The sequence below is a fragment of the Portunus trituberculatus genome, chromosome 21 (assembly GCF_017591435.1).
Source record: "Portunus trituberculatus isolate SZX2019 chromosome 21, ASM1759143v1, whole genome shotgun sequence".
In the NCBI taxonomy this organism is placed as follows: domain Eukaryota; kingdom Metazoa; phylum Arthropoda; class Malacostraca; order Decapoda; family Portunidae; genus Portunus; species Portunus trituberculatus.
Window position 1 is genome coordinate 13,039,534 of NC_059275.1, and position 21,394 is coordinate 13,060,927.

Consider the following 21,394-nt stretch of genomic DNA (forward strand, 5'->3'; position numbering starts at 1 on the left):
CTTCATCTCATGTTCATTTATGTTTAATTTGCTCCTTCCCAACATGGATTGGATGGAAATCTTAATATGACTTGCACACCCTCTAATCATAATTTATACACTAGTTATTTGTTCTCTTGGTAATTTGTAGAAACTGAAACTGAGTAGTGGATGCAAAATATGTTGTAGAAACCATTACTAAAATATTAGGAGGGAATTGAGGCTACTGTGCCGTCCACTTGATGAATTTTCATGTTGCTGTCATGCTTTCTTAACACAAACTAAAACTCAGTTGATATTTATAAGTTTTGGTTATTTATTTATTATGTTTTTAATTAAAGGAACTATTAAGTGATTTCTTTTGCCATCAGACTTTTGTCAGTATCTATCTCATGGCATCCAGTGCTAGTCTTGCCTAGCACAAGTTTTCTGTTATTTATTTACTGCTATCAAGTCTTAGTTGAGGGCTACAGAATTATTCGCATTGTGGTCAGTGTTGTATACCTGTATATCATTTTCCTGAGAATGTGCAATTAGTATGTTCTTAATTTATTAGGTATAACATGTTATACTTTAACCATAATGCAAAAGAACATTAAATATAATATATATTTACTTCTTAAGCAGAAATAAAATTTCATAGGAAATTAGTTAGAAAGTGAATTAGTTGTATTTTCTCTTTATGTTAGGTGGACATTGGGTGTTACCTTGTGCCCTCCAGTATGGTGCCTTAAAGTGCCTGCCTCAGAACAACACTATTGTGCATGTATATGTGCATGCATCCTGTTGTATTCTGTACACAATACACTTAACCAACATGGAAAGTATTGCTGTCAGATCCTTAAAAGACAATTTTGTAAAATAATCTTATGATGATGTATCAGTAATACTGAGAACTTGCCATCCTACTTTGACCTGACTATAAGTGAATCAAGGATATTTCAAACTTTTTAGTAACAGTTCTTAACCAAAAAGATTCTGCAAACAATAACATTTCTTGTTTTATGAATATGATGCTGAAAGTAACTAGCTGAACACGGATTGAATACTTAATGCAATGTAATCACCTAGCTCAGGGGTGGACAAACTTTTCATTGCTAGGGCCACATTAAGAAAATTAATCTTATAAGGCCGCATACTATATTAACCCAAAATCATTAATGTTTGAAATACAAAATTAAGGCTTCTAAAGAAAAAGCCACTCTTAGACACATATGCACACTTGCAAGAAGAAAATGAAATACAGTGGAGACTCAATACTCGAACGTCTAAATAGTCGAACACAAAAGTTCGACTTAATACTAAAAAAAGTACCTATTAGTCAAACATCCATCCACTTGGCTGTAAACGAAGGGTCTCTCCCTTCCTGCCGCCCCACTGGTTCACCGCAGCCAGTTGATCCTTCACTGTCGTAAGAATAAGCGTTCTGGACTTTCTCTCCGCAGCTTTATTTTTTTTATTTTCTTTATTATTTTATTTATTTATTTATTTATTTTTTTTTTTTTTTTCATTCAGAACCTTACAATGGCACTGAAGAGGCTTGTTAGTGGTGAGAATAAGCCTACAAGAAAGAATGTAGTGACAACCAACAAAAGGAAAAAAGGAGGTTATTGATAAATACGAGAAAGGAGAAAGTAACCGATTTTGTTGTAGAGTACTGTATGGCTAAATCTACAGTAGCCACAATACTGAAGAAGACAGCTCATTAAAAGAGCTGATGTGGCGATTGGTGTGAAAAGGCAATTGAAGCAACCTGCGGCAGTGGAAGAAATGAAAAAATTGTTGATTGGATAAACCAAAGGCAGATGGCTGGTGATTCTTTGTCAGAGGGCATAATTTGTGTGAAGGCTAAGCTGATGCATCGTGATCTTATTTCTGATACTACATCTGACTCCAATGATAATTTTAAAGTGAGTAAAGGGTGGTATTGTGTGTATTTTATATATGTTTTTGCAAAAATTATACAAATTAGATCTCTTTGCAAACATTTTAATTGACTGATTGAGAGAGAGAGAGAGAGAGAGTATACAAGGGGCCCCTTTTCTACCGTTTTAGCCAAGGCTGCTGGATCCAATCAGATGCAAGGCCACGTACACCAATGATACCACCTCATTCAACCTGTGATATTTTGGTAACTATAGCATCTAGAGACTTCTGGTTTTTTGCATTGCAAAGAGGAAGAGTTGCTTGTGGGCAGAACACCATTTGTTCTCATTCGATTATTGAATTGCCAAGTGTAATCAGTATGTGAATACAGGCTATTTTGTGTGTTTCTCGCAAAACCTCCCGAGTTACGCGAGCTAAAAATCTCAACATCCCCAAGTTAATTGTAATGAAACTGGTCTGTTTAGGAAAAAAAAAAAAAAAAACTACCAAGCATGATCTATATAACAACGGAAGAGAAGTGTTTGCCAGGAAACAAGCCCATGAAAGACAGGCTAACCCTGCTTCTGTGCGCCAATGCTAGCTGCAACTGCAAAAATTAAACCGTTTTTTTTTTTCTAAACTTGGGTTTGGCAATGGCTGGAATGAATTACCAGATTTATAGGTATCAATAGTCAAACTATTTAATACTTGAATGGCCATTTGGAATGAATTAAGTTCGAGTATTGAGTCTCCACTGTACTCACAATACTATTTGGTGGTGTTTATTAACTTGCTCTTTCAAATTTACTAACAGTTGTTGGGCCCATGAATTCCTTTGGTGGGCCCCTAGGCTGTAATTTGCCTGCACCTAACGTAACTTTATCTTTGAGCTATGTGATGACCAAATTTAAATATATTTCACTACATTACTTAGTTATTTTGTGTCTAGATAATGGTTTATTATTATTATTATTATTATTATTATTATTATTATTATTATTATTATTATTATTATTATTATTATTATTATTATTATTATTATTATTATTATTATTATTATTATTATTATTATTATTATTATTATCGTAATTCAGTTGTATTTGTAAATTAACAAGTACCATTTATGGCGTAGGAAATTCGAAACGGTATCATCCGTTTTATTATTATTATTATTATTATTATATTTTAGTTTTTGTTATTGCTATTTTATTATTATTATTATTATTATTATTATTATTATCATCATCATCATCATCGTAATGCAAATCTATTTGTATATTAACAAATACCATTAAGGCTGGGTTCATATAGAACTATACGGTATACGGTATACGATATTTGCTATTCGGTATACGCTATACGCTATACTCTGTACAGGCATGGCGGGTCACATAGGCTGCACGCGTATACTACTTACAGTCTTTTGGGTGCCGTCAAAATGGACTCTTCAGACGAAGAAGATTTGGCTCTTCTTTTACTGATCGAGGCTGAGGAGGCACATGTGAAGAAAAGTGCATGGGTAAGACCACTTCCAAATGCGACCTGCGTTGGGGGAGTTCCACACCACATTTCAGAACCTGATCGATCACCCTGATAAGGTGTTTTTCAACTACATGCGTATGTCATACGACAATTACAAAATAAAATGATTGAAATTCGAAAATAAATTTGTATTTTTTTACTACAAACTCTACCAAGTGAGAAAAGACAGGGTTAGATCAAATACTGACTTTTTACAATTGAAATATATACAAATACAAATACTTTCGTTTGGGCTTCCAAAAATTAATATGACGGCATGTGCTTCGAAATTCCGATGAAATGAGTCGCAACAATTATTGTATTTGTAACTTACCTTGCAAAAAATACAAGCTGCCACAACTAAACACGATGGTATCTGGTGGTATACGGTGCACTATTCTCGCTATACTATACTATACGCAGCTATACGGCATTTCGTACAGTGCCCTCCTATATGACGCGGTATTAGGAAAATCACCCTGTTCGATTCCAGCTATACGCGTGCCCTCGAAAACGTGCACCGTATAGCCGTATAGTATAGTTCTATGTGAACCCAGCCTTATGGCGTACAGAATTCGAAACGGATTAATTCGTTTTCTGCAATTCTCGAGGCATGCCATCGAGCGCCGGCCATACCCTATTCACACATCAACAAGCAAGGGTGAGGTTGTGGCCAAGCAGGGAATCATTTCGATCCACGAAGGTATACACCAAAATGGATTGATACAATGTCTGTGTGGCAATGTAAGAAGTGTGTTTTTAGTGACGTTAGATAATATTTTGAAATTACACAGTATATAGAGTGCTGGAGCACTGCTGCTACAGGAAAAACAGTGATGTTACAGGCTTTTAAACACGGAGAATTGTTATGGCAACAAACAGTAGTACCAGATACCAGATAAAGTTGTGTACTACAGTTTTTAGTCTGCTGTCAACAAGCAAAGACCGGCAGACAATATTCGAAGTTGATGTCCACTGGCAACACAGGCAAGTCAGTGATAGTGTGGTACAGTCCGTACAGACTAAATGCGGGTTCACACGTCAATTTGAGAGTGGCAATGGTACCCGCCAGAGCAGGGCTTCTCAACTTTTTATTTTTATTTTTTTATTTTTTTAAGAACCCCTTGAGTTATAAGACCATCTACCAGAAGCACCAGTAATCTGACATAGAATGTTAATTTAGTGACTGACATTAACTCAATGTGCAGTGGTACTGTAATTCATATTATTGACCGACACTAAATCGGTATGCAATGGCACTGCAAAGGATATTATTAGATTTAAGTAACCGTGGAAGTCTTGTGAACCCTTAGGGCAGTGGTTCTTAACCTTATTTTAGCAGCGACCCAAAATCTTGCACATATCAACCATCGCGACCCAAGCCTACATAGATATACAAATTGTCGTCCACTCTGCTCCCTCCTATACGCCCTCCACCTCCGCCAACAATTAAGGTGGGAATGGGAGGTTCTTCACACTTCAAATAGATTTACTGCTTTGGAGTTTTTATTTAATCATGGTCTGCTTAGAATTCTAAAACAATGCATCATGAATTTTAATTATTACAATATATAATTATAATATATTTGTAGTTGGAAAATTATTATTTTCTGCAAAACCTTAGCGAGCCAATAAAATGGCTTGGCTTTGGACTTTGGGTCCTAGGGGTTCGCAAGCAGCCTGGCTGAGACCCGAGACGAGTTATACAGTAAGAAAAGCCTTCTCTGCAGTGTCTTGTTGAGGGTGAGGGTTGAATACGTGTGATGATTTAATTCGATCGCAGTTGTGCGTAGTCTTTTTGATAGACATTTTGTTGGGTAGCTGTTTGTTTACATTCATTTCAGGCCAACCAGCTGGTACTTCCCAGCCATATGTGACCGTGCTCCGTCTCTGTCGGTTCGTGAACTCGCCTCAACTGGGCTAATCACACGTACTCAGCCGCTTACCTCCTCCTGGTACTGTAAGTATCTCCATGCAGATTTTTCTGTACGCCCATCAAGTTTAGGATAGCTTAATAAACTTAATAATCGTTAATGTTTGCTATCGGTCCTTTGTCAGAAAGTGCGTGATACGACTAGATGTTGTGGTAGTTTACCCACTGTAATTCACGTCTAAGATTATTATTATTATTTTTTTTCGCTCTCGCCTATAGTAAGGTTGGATTAACTTAAGTTAGGGTTAATGTTTACTAGCTATTGCCCTTATCAGTAGCACTTGACACGATTAAATGTGTAATATACTTTTTTTTCACGCGGAAGTCTTTTATTGGCTTGTAGTGATGCTTTGGAGAAATCAACACGTAAGTACCGCGTCAGAAAGTCCTACGAGCAATTTTCCTCGGTCATCCTCACTTTCTTTTGGTTGTTTGCACGATTAGGGCATTGTGACTCTTTAGTGGGTCCTATAGATATTGTGGTGTCTATAAATCATGTCACGCATGTCCAAAGAGCCCGCCATGCCGGTAATTACTTGAGTGACATCACAGCAAAACCAGTCACGGACGTTCGACTACAGGAAGTCCAATGAGTGCCCGCCATGCCACAGGAGTTTGCATTCGTTTGTTTTGAGAGAGGGTGAACTACTTCAGTACCATTTGCTAGGGATGTGCGGTATCGACAAAAAAGTCGGTATTGGTAATAACTGATTTCTGAAACGTACCAATATGATTCTTTTCGTACAAAAAAAATATACCGGTATATTTATATCTCCTTGGGAACACCGGCAATAGCAGTATTTTTTTTTTTTTTTTCGTTGAAAAGTTTCCTTTATGTAACATTTTCGGACAGTATGTAAATACAATCATATAAGGTATTTTTTGGTGACTTAATGGAAGGTGAGTCAGTGATCTTACCCTTGTGGTAACATCAGAGAGAGAGAGAGAGAGAGAGAGAGAGAGAGAGAGATTGATTGATTGATACATTTATTGTTGAATTAATAGATAATTACAAAAAAGGAGGAGGATGGGCCTTGCCACCCACCCCCTGGGCAAAGACTTAAGGTTAAAGTATCACAAAAATAACTCTGGACAGTATACACAACAAGAATACAAGTATTTCAATAAATAAATCCACATATTGCACACCTTATTACCTAAGACATCCTACAGTCTGGGAGCAAACTGAGGATATTCCCTGAGTATATCCCTGAGGGTGGCAGAGTCTAGGAGATGGTCAATGAGGCTGTACAAGTCATGCTGACCTTGTGGCCTAAATTTAGCAATGAGAGGACATTCCATTATATAGTGACACAGAGTGTGTCCCCTTGGTGTAGCACACAGCACACACCAGGAGAAGCACTGACTTCCCAAAAGTATTTGTAGCCTAATCTGAGCCTCATTGCCACCCTGTCATGTGATGCAGTGTGTCTCCTCTAGGTGTAAGCACAGCTCTGGGAGACACATGCATAGTGAAGACTAATGCTACTGCCCCTATGGCAACAAAGCTCCAACTGATCACTAATGCTACTTTGTACAAAGTCCTTAACGCTACTCTTAACATAACCCAGAGTGTACTCAGTGCCAAGATCCACTGTGTCATCTTGTAGGGCACACTGAGCAAGGTGGTTTGCTTTTTCATTTAGCGGGATACCCACATGAGAGGGTATCCAGATGAAATGGACCGTGGCACCAGCACCTTCTAGGGCGTGGATGAGATCAAGACACTTATTAACTAGATCACAGTCCATGGGGGAGGTGGATTGAAGGGCGTACAATGCAGCCTGACTGTCAATAAAGAAATATACATTCTTATGGAGAGGCGCCACAATGTGGAGCGCCTCCAGTACAGCATACAGTTCTGCTCTAGTGGAAGACATGGGTGCAGGGATCCGCCTGGAAACCTCATTGTCAGTGTAGAGACTGGCAGAGATGTAGTCACAGATGAACAGCCCACATCCAGACCTGCTGCCATTGACTGACCCATCACAATAAACATGAATAGCCTGAACGTGTGGGTACTTGGACAATTTTTGGTCATGAACATGTCTTACAGCACATGAGGGAGCCAGTCCCTCTTGGGCTGATGCAGTGAGTGAATATCAACACTGACACGGTGAGGGTTCCAGGCGGGTTGCAGGGGTGACATAACAATGTTAATACAAGCCTCGGCTACACCTACACTTGTCAGTACTCCCAAGATCTTCCTGAGGTATGGTGTTGTAGGAGTGCGAGGATCATGATACAGGGGGGTCAGTGATCCCTTTAGAGAGTCAGAGCCCGTGCATAGCATCCGAGTAATTGTGCAACAAGTCATTTCCTGTACCCTACACATAATACTCGGCAGGTGCAGTTCAGCTCTGAGGAATTCAATCCGTGCAGTCCTGGGACATCCCAAGATTATCCGCATGGCTTCATTCTGTACAAGCTTCAGGGGACGGAGTTGGGTGGCACTAAACTGTATTAAATCAGGGGCGGCATAATCAATAAGGGACCGTATGACAGATATATAGAACATTCTTAGGACTGGAATGCCCGCCCCTAGGCCCCTGTTGCCTAGCAGCTGAAGTGGTGCTACCCATGGCAGACAGAGGTCTCGAACATAGTGGACGGCTTGAAGAGACTTCCTAAAGCTCATCTGAACACCCAGGTACTTGTGTATGTGAACTCTAGGGATGGGAATGTTATTTACAGTGGGCAGCCGAGAGACCTTCCCTTTAGCTTGAAATTTTATTTTACATTCATTAATACACTAGTCCCATTTGGACACACAATGCTGCCAGTTGTGACAAAGCAACCTGGAGAATCCTGGGTGTGGGGCATTGGAGGAGTATGTCATCAGCATAGATGAGGACCTGGGTGCCCTGCGGAAAGGAACAGCGTGCAATTTTGTCCATTAAAACATTGAAAAGCATTGGACTAAGGACTCCACCCTGTGGTGTTCCAAGCTCAAAACTTCCTCAGAGGAGACTGCACCTTGAAACCAAACCTGTGCTGTTCTATTGTACAAATAGTCCCTGATCCATCCTAATAATCTACCTTTGACACCTTTGAGAATGAGTTCCTCCATAATAACATCTTTGTTGACCCTGTCGAAGGCACCCTTGAGATCAACGAAAGCTCTGCAGGTAGCATCCTTATTTATAAGACACTCAACAAAACAATGACTTGTAGAGTGACCTTTTAGGAAGTCATGTGCATTGCCAGAAAGTACATGGCCCACCTTGTATATAAGTCTGTTCAATATTACTCGTTCCATCATCTTACACAGACAGGTGGTGAGAGAAATAGGGCAAAAGCTGCCATCACCTTTGGGTATTGGGATGACGATGGCTGTTTTCCAAGAGCGGGGAAGCTTGCCTGCAGTGAAAGACATGTTAAATAAATCCAAGATAGGGTTGTCTACCTTTACCTCCAGGAGAGCATTGAGGATATCATAGGTGATGCCATCCTTGCCAAGAGCTGTTGACTTGCCCAACTTGACTGCCGAGAGGAGTTCGTCATGTGTGATAGGCACACAGGTGTCGTCCAGCAGAGGAACACTTTGGCAAAGCAACTCCATCCTTCGTAGACTTTGCTGATCGAGCGCCTCCTGGTGTTCCACAGGAAGGCCAGAGAAGGATGAGGCTTCCTTCCACTGCAAGACGAGTTCTCGTGCCCTGCCTGCAGGATCAGGGTCACACACCTGCCGTCTGGAATTGCCGCGGATGCTGTTGACATGGTGCCACACCTCCCGGAGGGACCGGGTCCTGCGCATCTTGTCCAGGAAGGAGACCCAGTACTTCTTCCTTTCCTGCTGCCGCAGATCCGTGAGGTGTCAAGCCACGGTAACCATGGCATCCCGTGACTCTGTGTCTGCTGGGTTGAGTTGCCAACGTTTCTGGTAGGCAGCGAGCGTCTGTTGGCAATTCAGAATGACAGGGTTGGTAGCGTAAGTCCAGTGGTGTGGAGCATGGGCTTTTGCTGGAACCCTTGGAGTCACGATGAATCCCTCAATGGTGTGCAGGAGTCCGTCGTACAGTGTCTCTGCATCAGTAAAGGAGCCCTTCACGGCAGCGTACCACGCCACCACATGGACGACGAGGTCCGTCATCCTGGATAATGGCACCGTCAAGTGCTTCCTGGGCACTGCCGGGGCGGACTGCACTGGAAGGGTCGTATCCAGGGCGAAGTGGTCGCTCAGCAATGACCTGACAAGATAAGTTTGGGCAGTATATGTCGGCATATTGATGAGGGCTACATAATCAAGTCTGCCTCCTTGAACATGTGTGGGTGTGTGGTCCCCAGTAAGTACAGCTGTATCTGTGGTGTCAAGGAAAGCCTTCCAGCGCACACCATTGGCATTGGTGGTGAGGTGGCTTCCTAATTCCTTATGCCTGGCATTAAGGTCACCCATGATAACACTTTGCTCTTCAAGGACATATTCAGGAAAATTTGCAATATTTAAGGCACCAGCATGAATGTGCATGTTTACAAAGTAAATAATTTCACCCACAGTGTGCAAGCAAACAGTAATAAATTCAATACCCTCAGTGATCCCCATTTCCATGAAGTTAGTTGGAATCCCATGTTTAATGTAAGTGGCCATCCCCAACTACTGCCGTCACCACAACTGAGGGTGTGGTAGGCATAACCCCACATCTCAGGCACCCTTGGCCCTACCTCCTGTAAGGCAGTAATGTCAGGCTTATGGAGAAGGACATGAGAGTGTAAGTCAGTGAAACAGGCATGTAGACCATTGACATTCCATGTTAGGGTGCGGAAAGTCTTACCGTTCATCGCAATGGTGTTGCATCTGTGTCTTCAGGCCATCCACTTCCTGTGTCGGGTGAGACATCTGCTCCATCAGCATCTGCATGGCTGCCATCAGATGTCCGTGGTCTGGCTCGGGGCTGGCAGTCTTCAGATGTCCCTGGTCTGGCTCAGAGCTGGCAGTCTTCAGATGTCCCTGGTCTGGCTCGGGGCTAGCAGTCTTCAGGTGTCCCTGGTCCAGCTCGGGGTTGGCAGTTCGGGCTGGGATTGGGCTGTAGCACCGCTTCTTCTTTCGACTGACCAGTGTCCATTCACCTGCAGCATCCTCCTCACAGTCTGCCACAGGTGACTTGCTCTCTGAAGCAGGGGGAGCAGGGGCCATCCCTGAGAGGCTCCAGGGCTGTTATGTGGCTCCCTTGATGTGGCTCCCTTGACTGGCTTGACAGGGGTATCCATCCTCGGTGTGGGTGCAGCAGCAATTGCACATTCTCCTTGGCCCTGTTGAGCACCGCAGGCTAGGGATGGGGTTGGGGCCACAGTGGAGGTCTCACTGCATACTGTGTGCTGCTGGTTCTTGAAGGCGCCAAACTCGGTACTAAGACCACAGACTGTTGCAGTCAGATTGTCCACTCTGGCAGCTAGTGCACTCACCACTGCCATTAGCTGCTGGGTAGTGTCGGTGCCAGGCAGTTCCTGAGTGATGCCTGCCTGGGACACTGTGTGTAGAGGCACAGGGGGCACTATAGCAGTGCGCTGCGGCAAAGGTGGGAACACGGCAGGTGTGGTTGAAGTGCCAGCGGTGGGGCAGGAAGGCTGGGACAGGTGAGGGGCAGCGGCCGAGAAGGAAGGCTTTGTCGCCCAGGCGTTGGTCTGGGGAGGTGGAGCCTGGCGGAACACAAGCCTGGGCCGACTCACCTCATCCGTGGCAGGTTCCCTTTGGGGCCGAGGCTTGACAGTGCAGAGGGTGGAGTGGACGTTGTGGTCAGCCCCACAATTGCAGCAGCGAGGAGGGATTTTGGTGCCCTCCTTGATCTTATCCAGGCACTGTGGTGACTTATGGGGGCCAGCACAGTACCTGTAGCGAGGGGCAGACTGGCAGCGCCACTCCTTGTGTCCCCAGCGACTACAGTGGCGGCACAGGTCAGGTTCAGGTGTATACTGCTCCACACGCCGACGTCCAAGGCCCAGGAGATGCACCTCACTGGGCACCTTACCTGTCACCACTCCTAACAGTTGGGGCCTTGCCATCTGCCCCACCATCCTCCTCTTCAGCCCATGGAATCCAGCTGGTTCCTCTATCAGGTTGACATTGATGTGGGTCGCCACTCCATGGATAATAACAGGGTGAGTGCCCTCCTTGCCAGGGCACTCCATAACCAGGCCCAGAAAGCCCTCACTCAACAGGGTGGCATAAAAGGAGGAGTCAGTACTGACCGTTACATAGGGCTGGTTCCGTCCCTCCTTGTAGAGTGGCTGCAGGTCTGGGTGTTGTTTCAGCAGAGCAGCAAACCAGCTGAAAAGCTCACTGGCTGTCTTCCCATGGCCAACAGGGAAGAACAGACGACGTCATTGTTTACGGTCCGAGGTTGCCGGGGCGGGTACATCTCGACAGGGAATCTGGTCAGCAGCAGCATTTTCCTGGTGTTTTTCCTTGCCGGATGGTGCAGGATGAGGCTCCTCAACAATCTCCATGTCCTCTAGGGCTGCTACGCCTACCTCCACCTCAACAGTGCCTGGGACGAGCATAGTCCTTTGTGCTGGGCCCACGTGGGAAGCAACAGGCTTTGTGGCGGGGGGGCACCACCAAACCCAGGCACGGACGCTTATTTTCCGTCTTCTTCTGGCTTGTTTCTGGCTGGCGAAACGGGCCTAGACCTCCCTCAGTAGCCACTGAGTAGGCGTGTTCACACCAAATCACTTCTGATTTCCTCTTGTAAGGGCTGCAACTCATGTAAACACGAAGAGTGATAATTATGACGTCTTTCCAACTCAGCGGGGAGGACGCAACTGAGAGAGAGAGAGAGAGAGAGAGAGAGAGAGAGAGAGAGAGAGAGAGAGAGACCGTGTAGTGTAAGTGGTTAGCACACTCGGCTAACAACCGAAGAGTTCGAATTCTGGGCATGGCGAGGCAAATGAGTGAACCTCTTAATGTGTAGCCCCTATTCACCAAGTAGCAAGTATAGATAAGGGATGTAACTCAAGGGGGATGTATGTCTTAGTCCTATCCGAGGATCAGTTTATGGGGTCTGATCTAAGCTCGCTCCGTAATGGAAAAGGCTAGCTGGGTGACCAGCAGACGACCGTGGTGTGTGTGTGCTGAGCTGCAATCATCTATAATTCTACAGTTACCTAAGAGTAACCAAGGTGGGAAAGGAGCTGGTAATCCATATAGTCATGAGGATCAGTAAATATAAACTGTAGCCTGGGGCCATCAGCTGATCTAATGGCGGCCGTGAACTCGAAGAGGAATCAGACTTCACAGGGTTTCAAGGAATAATGGGAAAAGCGCTTATGTGAAGAAAATTCTGGAGTTAGAAGGTAAAATTGAAAAACTGTTTGAAAAGTATGAGGGCCTGGAAACGAGTTATGACAATGTAAAGAAAGACTGTGCCGATATGAAGAAGGAAAATGCAGCACTGAAAGAGGAAGTTAAGCTAATTAAAGTGAATTGCGAAAAATGTGGAGAATCTCTAGGAAAAGTGATGGAGAAGCAGGCTGAATGGAAAAAAAGTCAGGAAGTGGAAAGAAAGGAGGTAAATTACAAAGTTGCAAGTCTGGAAAAGGAAATCAAAGAGTCAGGGAGAAAACTTTGGGCCTTGCTGAAATTATAGATCAACAGATCATAGAAGAGAAGATAGCTGAGAAAGTGGTGAAGGTTATTAAGTCAAATGAGACATTGGTGAGGAAACTGTAGACAAAAAGAGATGTGTGGTGATATTTGGTGTGGAGGAGGATAAGACACCGAGTAAAATGGAGAGAGAAAAACATAAAAAGGTGATAAATATGGAAAAGGCTAGCAGCAGGAAACAACACACAGCACACACACACACACACACACACACACACACACACACACACAAGAAAAGGATATAATTGATAAATGTAAAGACCACCAAGGCTTTTTACAGCTCCGTGGAGAGCGGACGTGCCTCCTGCGCATGAAGCGGCATCTAAATAACACTCCACACGCTAAGCAATGTGCTTGAGTGAGAATAGTTATTGCTATTGAGGGGCGACCAGAGCGAGTGAACGAGTGTACAAAGTGAACGTAGCCTGGTGGCGTGTACATGGGAGTGATCGAGGTGGAGAACCTCCACACTCCAAACGACAGAGTGGGAACCCACAAAGGCCAGCCATAGCAGCCGCCATAGCTCTTTTCCGTATGTTACAATTAGGTAAATACAATTAGGTAAATACACACACACACACACACACACACACACACACACACACACACACACAATAACACTCCACACAACAACTTGAGGAGAATAGATGTATTAGGAAATGATGTAGAATCCATAAGCGACAGGCAGATAAATTAAAGGCCAGCCATAGGACGCATCCAACCACACACGTAACTACCAGGCCTGGCCCCCAGTGACCACACACCCACATGTTCCCAGGAAAAGTAAGGAAAAATGGATAGACCGGTAAGGAATAAATTACCAAATTCAAAATATGTTGATGAGGCCCAGGGAGCAAAGCCGAAAGTGGCCAGTCAAAGCATGAGTCCAGCTTCAACAGGGCAACATTGCAAGGTAGATTGGTGATGTTGGAGAAGAGATTTGAGGAGTTAGTGAAGGAATTAAAAGTTCAGAGGAGTGAGGAGGAGCAGGATAGAGAATTCTGCAAGGCTTTGAAGGAAAGAGTTAAGAGACTGGAGGAAAATGAAAACGATTGGTGGATGAGAATGCATTTGAAGGTGGAGGTTGAAAAATACAAGAGACGGTTGGAGGAGAAAATGGAGAGAGTAGTAAAGGAGAAAGATGACTTTAAGGAAATGATTAGTGAGCAGAATGAAAGGTTTGAAAGGAATGGGAACTGAAGAAAACACAATGGACTGAGTCGAGGGAAGCAGAGATGGTTGGATTACAAGAAATAATTAAAGATCAGTTGAAGGAAGACAAAAAAGAAAGGTCCAAGGAACTGGTTAATGTAATGAAGAATAAGGAAACATTGATAAGGAAATAGCAGAAAAGAAGAAGAGTGTGTTAATATTTGGGATGAAAGAACAAAATATAACATATAAGCCAAGAGAATTAAGGAAGAATTGAAAACGGTAAGAGATCTGTTCAAAAATCTAAATGATGATGAAAAAAAGACCTACAAGAAGAAGTGGAAGAGATCCATAGACTGGGTCCGTATAAGGAGGAGTGAACAGACCGATTAAAGTAGTACTGAAGTCACAACAATCTGGAGGATGTCCTATATAGAACATCAAAGTTAAGAGAGATAGAAGGTTGTAAAGAGGTGTTTGTGAGAAAGAATAGAAATGAGGAAGAGAGGAGAAGATATAAGGAATTGGTGGAAGAGGCGAGAAGGAAAAATGATGAGCGGTCTGAGGAGGAAAGAGAAAAGTTTTTTTGGAGAGTTATAGGAGAGAGTCAGAAAGTGGTATGTGGAAAGAAGGAATACGGAGGAACCCCTAGAGGAGCAGTGGGTGGACCGTAATGTATACTAATATAGATGGGATACTGTCAAGTAGATTGGAATTGCAAGACTATATGATAGTGGAGAAGCCTGATATAGTGTGTTTGACTGAGACAAAATTGCATGAAAAACAAAGATAAATTTGGATAATAAATATAATATATGGAGAAAGGATAGAGAGTAAAGGTGGAGGAGGAGTTATGATTATGACGAAGAAATAAATAAATGTGGATAAGGTTTGGTATGGGAAGAACAATGCAGAAGTGATAAGCATAAGGATAAAAGTGATGGAAAAGAATTAATAATCATGGTGACCTATGTACCTCCTAAAACAAATTCTTGGACATTAAGGAATACAACAATATGATCAAGGATACTTTACAGAGTTTGGAAAGTGTATTATCTGGAAAAGAAAGGTGATACTAGTAGGAGATTTTAATTGTAAGGAGGTGGATTGGGAAAATCTAGTAAGTGGTGTTGGAGAAGAAGCATGGGAGAGAGATTTCTTAATCTAATGATGGAAAATATGATGGAACAGAGGGTGAAGGAAAATACTAGATATAGAGGAGATGATGAACCGGCTAGACTGGATTTGGTGTTAACAAGAGAAGTGTACCTATGTGGAGATATACAATACAAGTGTCCTTTGGGAAAGAGTGATCATGTGGTTATGGAAATGCAGATAGCAACAACACAGCGAAGGAAGGACGAGACATACAGGAGTGGTAGATTGAATTATAGAAAGATGGACACAGAAAGTTTGAAAATTATTTCAGAAAATTAGATTGGGAGGAGATGTTACAAATCAGAGAAGTGCAAAAGAAATATGAGATTTTTATGAAATATTATAAAGAAGGAGTTATGAAATTTGTACCAAAGTATAAACCAAGAGAGGAAGGAAGAAAGGATTGGTTTAATGCAACTTGTGTTAAGGCTAAGGAAAAGAGAGATGTGGCTTGGAAAAGATGGAAAAGAGCAGGAATATACTAAATAAGGAGAATTATAGAGTGGCAAGAAATGAGTATGTGAGGGTAAGGAGGAGGAAGAAAGAAAATTTGAAAAGATATTGTAGACAAGAGTAAGGAACATCCAAAATTGTTTTACAGGTTCATAAATGGTAAACTTAAAAGAGAGAGTCCATTGAAAGATTAAAAGGAGAGCAAGGGATAGTAGATGACCCTAAGAATATAGCGGAATTGCTAAATAATAGGTTTCAGCAAGTATTTACTAAAGAAACAATGTTTGTAAAGCCTCAGAATGTACAAGGAAATGTGCACATGGAGGACATTAAGATACCTAAAAGGAGTTATATAAAATGTTGGAGGAACTTAAAGATGATAAAGCGATGGGACCAGATGAAGTTTCAGGAAAATTATTGAAGGAGTGTAGAGAAGAATTGATTGATCCATTATATGATATTATAAGGTGCTCATTAGAAACAGGGAAGTACCAGTAGAGTGGAAGAGAGCTGAAGTGGTGCCCATTTATAAGGGAGGCAGTAAGGAAGAGCCTCTTAACTATAGACCTGTGTCTCTAACAAGTGTGGTCGGTAAGATTTGTGAGAGGGTGATAAAGAAATATTGGATACGGTTCCTGGAGGATCATAAGTTATTATCGGATCATCAATTTGGCTTCAGGAAAGGGAGGTCATGTGTAACAAATCTACTGAGCTTTTATTCAAGAGTGGTTGACAAAATACAGAGAGAGAGGGATGGATGGACTGTGTATATTTGGATTTAAAGAAAGCTTTTGACAAGGTACCTCACGAGAGACTGTTATGGAAAGTAGAGATTTATGGAGGACTGAAAGGAAAAGTGTTAAAGTGGATGGAAAACTACTTGAGATGGAGGGAGATGAGAACGGTAATGAGGGATGCAAGGTCGGACTGGTTGGTGGTGGAGAGTGGAGTCCCACAAGGCTCAGTGCTGGCACCAATACTTTTCCTGGTATGTATAAATGACATGCCAGAGAGAGTAAACAGTTATATTAATTTGTTTGCGGATGATGCGAAGTTGTGTAGGTGTGTGAAGAGTGAAGAAGATTGTGAAATTTTACAGGCAGACCTGGATAAGATTTGGGAGTGGAGCAAGAGGTGGCAAATGGAATTTAATCTGAGCAAAAGTCATGTGATGGAGATGGGAAAGAGTGGAAGACGGCCAAGAGGGTCATATAAGATGGGTGAAGAAGTAGTGTTGAAAAAGGTGGAAAAGGAAAAGGATTTGGGAGTGATAATACAAGACCATGGGCAGTTTGAGGCTCATATTGATAAGATGTTTGGAGAAACGTATAATTTGATAAAAATATTGGATTAGCCTTCCATTATATGGATAAAGATATGATGAAGAAATTAATTAGTATGGTAATTAGACCAAGATTGGAATATGCTGGAGTGGTTTGGTCCCCTTATAAAAGAAGCATATAAGGAAGTTGGAGAGATTGCAGAGAATGGCAACAAAATGGTTCCGGAATTGGCAGAAATGACCTATGAGGAGAGATTAAAAGAAATGAATTTGCCTACCTTGGAATAAAGAAGAGAAAGAGGAGATTTAATACAGGTTTATAAACTGTTGAATGGACTGGATGAAGTGGATAATGAACAAATGATGTTGAGAGAGGAAAACTTAAGTAGAACTACAAGATCGCATAGTAAAAAGATAGCCAAGGGAATATGCTTGAAGGATGTGAAAAAATATAGTTTCCCACAAAGATGTGTGGAGGTGTGGAATGGTTTGAGTGAGGAGGTGGTGTCAGTAAGGAGTGTGCATAGTTTTAAAGGAAAGTTGGATGTGTTGGATATGGAGACGGGGCCACACGAGTATGATACCCAGGCCCTGTAAAATTACAACTAGGTGAATACACACACACACACACACACTCTTTGTCACCGGAGAAACACATTAACAAGATATTTTGGAAAACATATAACATGCTTCAAAATATTGGTCTTGCATTCCACTACTTAGATGAAGGAATGGTGAAAAAGATACTATGCACTTTAATAAGACCCCAGTTAGAATATGCAGCTTGCGTCTGGTCTCCGCACATGAAGAAAAATGTGAAGAAGGTGGAAAGGATACAGAGGCTGGCAACAAGGATGGTACCAGGATTCAAAGAGTTAGACTATGAGGAAAGACTGAGGGAACTGGGGCTGACCACATTATAAGATAGAAGAACAAGGGAAGACATGATAACTATGTATAAATTGGTGAACAAGATTGACATATTGGGACAGAGAATTGATAAAGGTGACCACAAGTAATCATCTCCGAGGACATGGAAAAAAACTAATAAAAGACATCTGTCTAAATGACGTGAGAAAGTACAGTTTCCCGCATTGTAGTATTGATAAGTGGAATAAACTGAGCAGTGATGTCGTTGATGCAGTGTGTGTCAATCAGATGAAAGAGAGATATGACAGGAGTGGACAAGGAGACAGGACACAGAGAGCTTAGCTTGGGCCCTGTAATACACAAATAGGTAAATACAAATAGGTAAATACACACACACAGTATAACTTTAAGGAAAAATTGGATAAATGGAGACATGGAGACAGGACACTATGAGCCCCGCTCGAACCCTGTACAATATAACTAGGTAAATACACACACACACACACACACACACACACACACACACACACACACACACACACACACACACACACACACACACGGACATCGTCGATGGCGGATGTGGTCGCTGAGCTCCAGAGCAATCATCTCTAATTCTACAGTTACCATTGCCTAAGAGTAACCAAGGTGGGAAAGGAGCTTGTAATGTTTGTCCCGTCTCCATATAGTCATGTTAACTGTTGATTAGCAAAATAATGTCCAGGAAGGTGAATATAAACTGTAGCCTGCGTTTGAGCCATCAGCTGGTTTGTTTACATCTGCGCAACATGGCGGCCGTGAACTCGAAAGATGAATCAGACTTCACAGGATTTCAAGGAATAATGGAGAAGAGCGTTTATGTGAAGAAAATTCTGGAGTTGGAAGGTAAAATTGAAAACTGTTTGAAAAGTATGGGGCCTGGAAACGAGTTATGACAATGTAATGGAAGAGTGTGCCGATATGAAGAAGGAAAATGAAGTACTGAAAGAGGAAGTTAAGCTAATTAAAGTGAATTGCGAAAAATGTGGAGAATCTCTAGGAAAAGTGATGGAGAAGCAGGCTGAATGGAAAAAGTCAGGAAGTGGAAAGAAAGGAGGTAAATTACAAAGTTGCAAGTCTGGAAAAGGAAATCAAAGAGTCTGGGGAGAAAACTTTGGGCCTTGCTGAAATTATAGATCAACAGATCATAGAAGAGAAGATTGCTGAGAAAGTGGTGAAGGTTATTAAGTCAAATGAGACATTGGTGAGGGAAACTGTAGACAAAAAGAGATGTGTGGTGATATTTGGTGTGGAGGAGGATAAGACACCGAGTAAAATGGAGAGAGAAAAACATAAAAAAGGTGATAAATAATATCATTAATGTGGTGCAGGAGGAGGAAAAGACCTAGTACAAGAAATAGAGGACTTCCATAGAATTGGAAAGTTCACAGGAGAAGGTATGAGGCCAATAAGAATCAAACTTAAGTCACAAAAGGATGTAGATGAATTGGTGGAGAAGTCATGGAGGCTAGCCCAGCAGGAAACAACAAGGAAGATTTGGTTGAGAAGAGATCTCGGTGAAAAGGAAAGAGAAATGTTAAATGAGTTGAGAAAGGAGGCTTTGAAAAAATGAAGAGAGGACAGAAGAGGAGAAGAAAGAGTTTTTCTGGAGAATCTTGGATATGAGACTGAGGAAGTGGTTCATAACCCAGAAAAGTACAGCAAGAAAGGACTAAAGAAACTTACGTATGAGCGGAATGTAATGTATTCCAACATAAATGGAGTGATATCGGGATTTTAGAACTCAACGATTACTTGAGGGACAAGAACCCAGATATTGTGGGTCTTACTGAAACAAAACTGAGAGAGGAGAAGACCTGATGATGGTTGGAGAAGGGAAATATAATGTTTGGAAAAGAAATAGAGTAGGTAAGATGGGAGGAGGAGTGATGTTGCTGGTTAAAAAAGATATAAAGGTGGATCAAGTGAAAGAAGGTATGGGAAAGGCAGAAGTGCTAAAGATCAGAGCAGAAACTAATGAAGGAAAAAGAGGCACTACATAGTGGTGTACGTACCACCTAAGACAAATGCATGGTCAGTACAGGAATATGAAGAAATGATAAGTGATACAGGAACATGTCTGGAAGAAATGTTGGGTGGCTGTGAACGAACTATAATGATGGGAGATTTTAATTGTAAAGAGGTGTGTTGGGAGGACTGGTCAATGGAAGGATCAGAGACAACATGGGAAATACACTATTGACACTGGCAATGGAAAATGTGTTAACTCAGTGGGTCAAAGAAGATACTAGGTTTGGAGGAGAGGGAGCATCGTCAAGACTGGACTTGGTCTTTAGTACAGAGCCAATGGTCATTGAGGAGATGAGGGTGGAGTGCCCTTTAGCAAAGAGTGATCATGCAGTTTTGGAGTTCAAGGTGATAGATGAAGAGAAATCTAGAAGAAATGAAGAATATAAAGTGGGAAGATGGAATTATGCCAAGACAGATTTTGGAAACCTAAAGAAATTCTTTCAAGAGACAAATTGGATGAAATTCAAGAGTGCTAAGGAGCAAATGAAAAGTGGAAGGAATTTATAAAAATATACAAAGAAGGTGAGAAAAATTTGTACCAATAAGACAACATAGAGAAGTTGGAAAGCAGGACTGGTTTAACGATAGATGTGAAAAGGCTAGAACAAGAAAAGAGGATGCATGGAAGAGGTGGAGAAGGAAAAGACGGATTAAGCAGTGGGAAAGTTACAAAAGAGCAAGAAATGAATATGTGTTGATTAGAAGAGAAGAAAGAAAGAAACAAGAAAAGGATATAATTGATAAATGTAAAGACCAACCAAGGCTTTTTACAGACATGTGAACAACAACATCAAAAATAGAGAAAGTATTGAAAGTTTAGAAGTAAATGGAGTATGCAGTGAAGATCCCAGGAAATGGCAGAGGCTATGAATGGATGCTTTCGGAAGGTATTCACAAAGGAGACTGCTTTTGACAAACCACTGGTAATGGAACAGAAAGGGATTATGAAGGAGTTTCAAGTAACTGTGGAGGAGATCAAGAATATGATGGGGAGTTTAGAAGTGAGAAAAGCTGTGGGACCTGATGGGGTATCAGGATGGATTTTAAGAGAATGCAGGAGCAACTGGCAGAAAAAGTTTGTGAAGTAATTGATGCCTCATTAAGGGAAGGTGTAGTGCCCCAAGACTGGAAAAGAGCTAACATTGTCCCAATCTATAAATCAGGTAACAAGAGAGACCCATTGAACTATAGACCAGTGTCACTTACAAGTGTGGTAGCTAAGATGTGTGAGAGGGTGGTGAAGAATAGATGGACAGACTTCTTGGAGAAAAATGACATACTTTGTGAGTGTCAATTTGGTTTTAGAAAAGGGCGTTCATGCACGACAAACCTGATATGTTACTATTCGAGGGTGATAGATGTAATACAGGAAAGAGATGGTTGGGCTGATGGAATATATCTGGATTTAAAAAAGGCCTTTGATAAGGTACCACACCGGAGACTGATCTGGAAACTTGAAATGGTAGGAGGAGTGCATGGCAGTTTACTAAAATGGATGGAAGACTTTTGG

At 41.9% G+C, this 21,394-nt stretch overlaps 2 protein-coding genes and 1 long non-coding RNA gene across 15 annotated transcripts in view; 2 read left to right on the forward strand and 1 right to left on the reverse strand.

The window, feature by feature from the left end:
• LOC123507053 (tumor protein 63-like) overlaps nt 1-803 on the forward strand; it is a 36,850-nt gene extending 36,047 nt beyond the window's left edge. For all 7 annotated transcript variants that reach the window (XM_045259579.1, XM_045259580.1, XM_045259584.1 and 4 more), the window contains one exon: nt 1-803. This exon is cut by the window's left edge and continues 1,424 nt beyond it. The gene's annotated coding sequence lies outside the window, so the exon portion shown is untranslated.
• A 952-nt stretch (nt 804-1,755) lies between these two features.
• LOC123507063 overlaps nt 1,756-21,394 on the forward strand; it is a 72,676-nt gene continuing 53,037 nt past the window's right edge. For 2 of the 5 annotated variants that reach the window (XR_006675575.1, XR_006675571.1), the window contains exon 1: nt 4,078-5,326. This is a non-coding gene — a long non-coding RNA (uncharacterized LOC123507063). The other 3 variants (XR_006675574.1, XR_006675573.1, XR_006675572.1) reach the window with 3 other exon arrangements.
• Nucleotides 11,934-21,394, reverse strand: part of LOC123507060 (exportin-7-like) — a 51,650-nt gene continuing 42,189 nt past the window's right edge. For all 3 annotated transcript variants that reach the window (XM_045259598.1, XM_045259597.1, XM_045259599.1), the window contains exon 19: nt 11,934-12,058. In XM_045259598.1, coding sequence (XP_045115533.1) covers nt 11,956-12,058 — 103 coding nt within the window. In that variant the 3' untranslated portion in view covers nt 11,934-11,955. The remainder of the gene's footprint in view (nt 12,059-21,394) is intronic.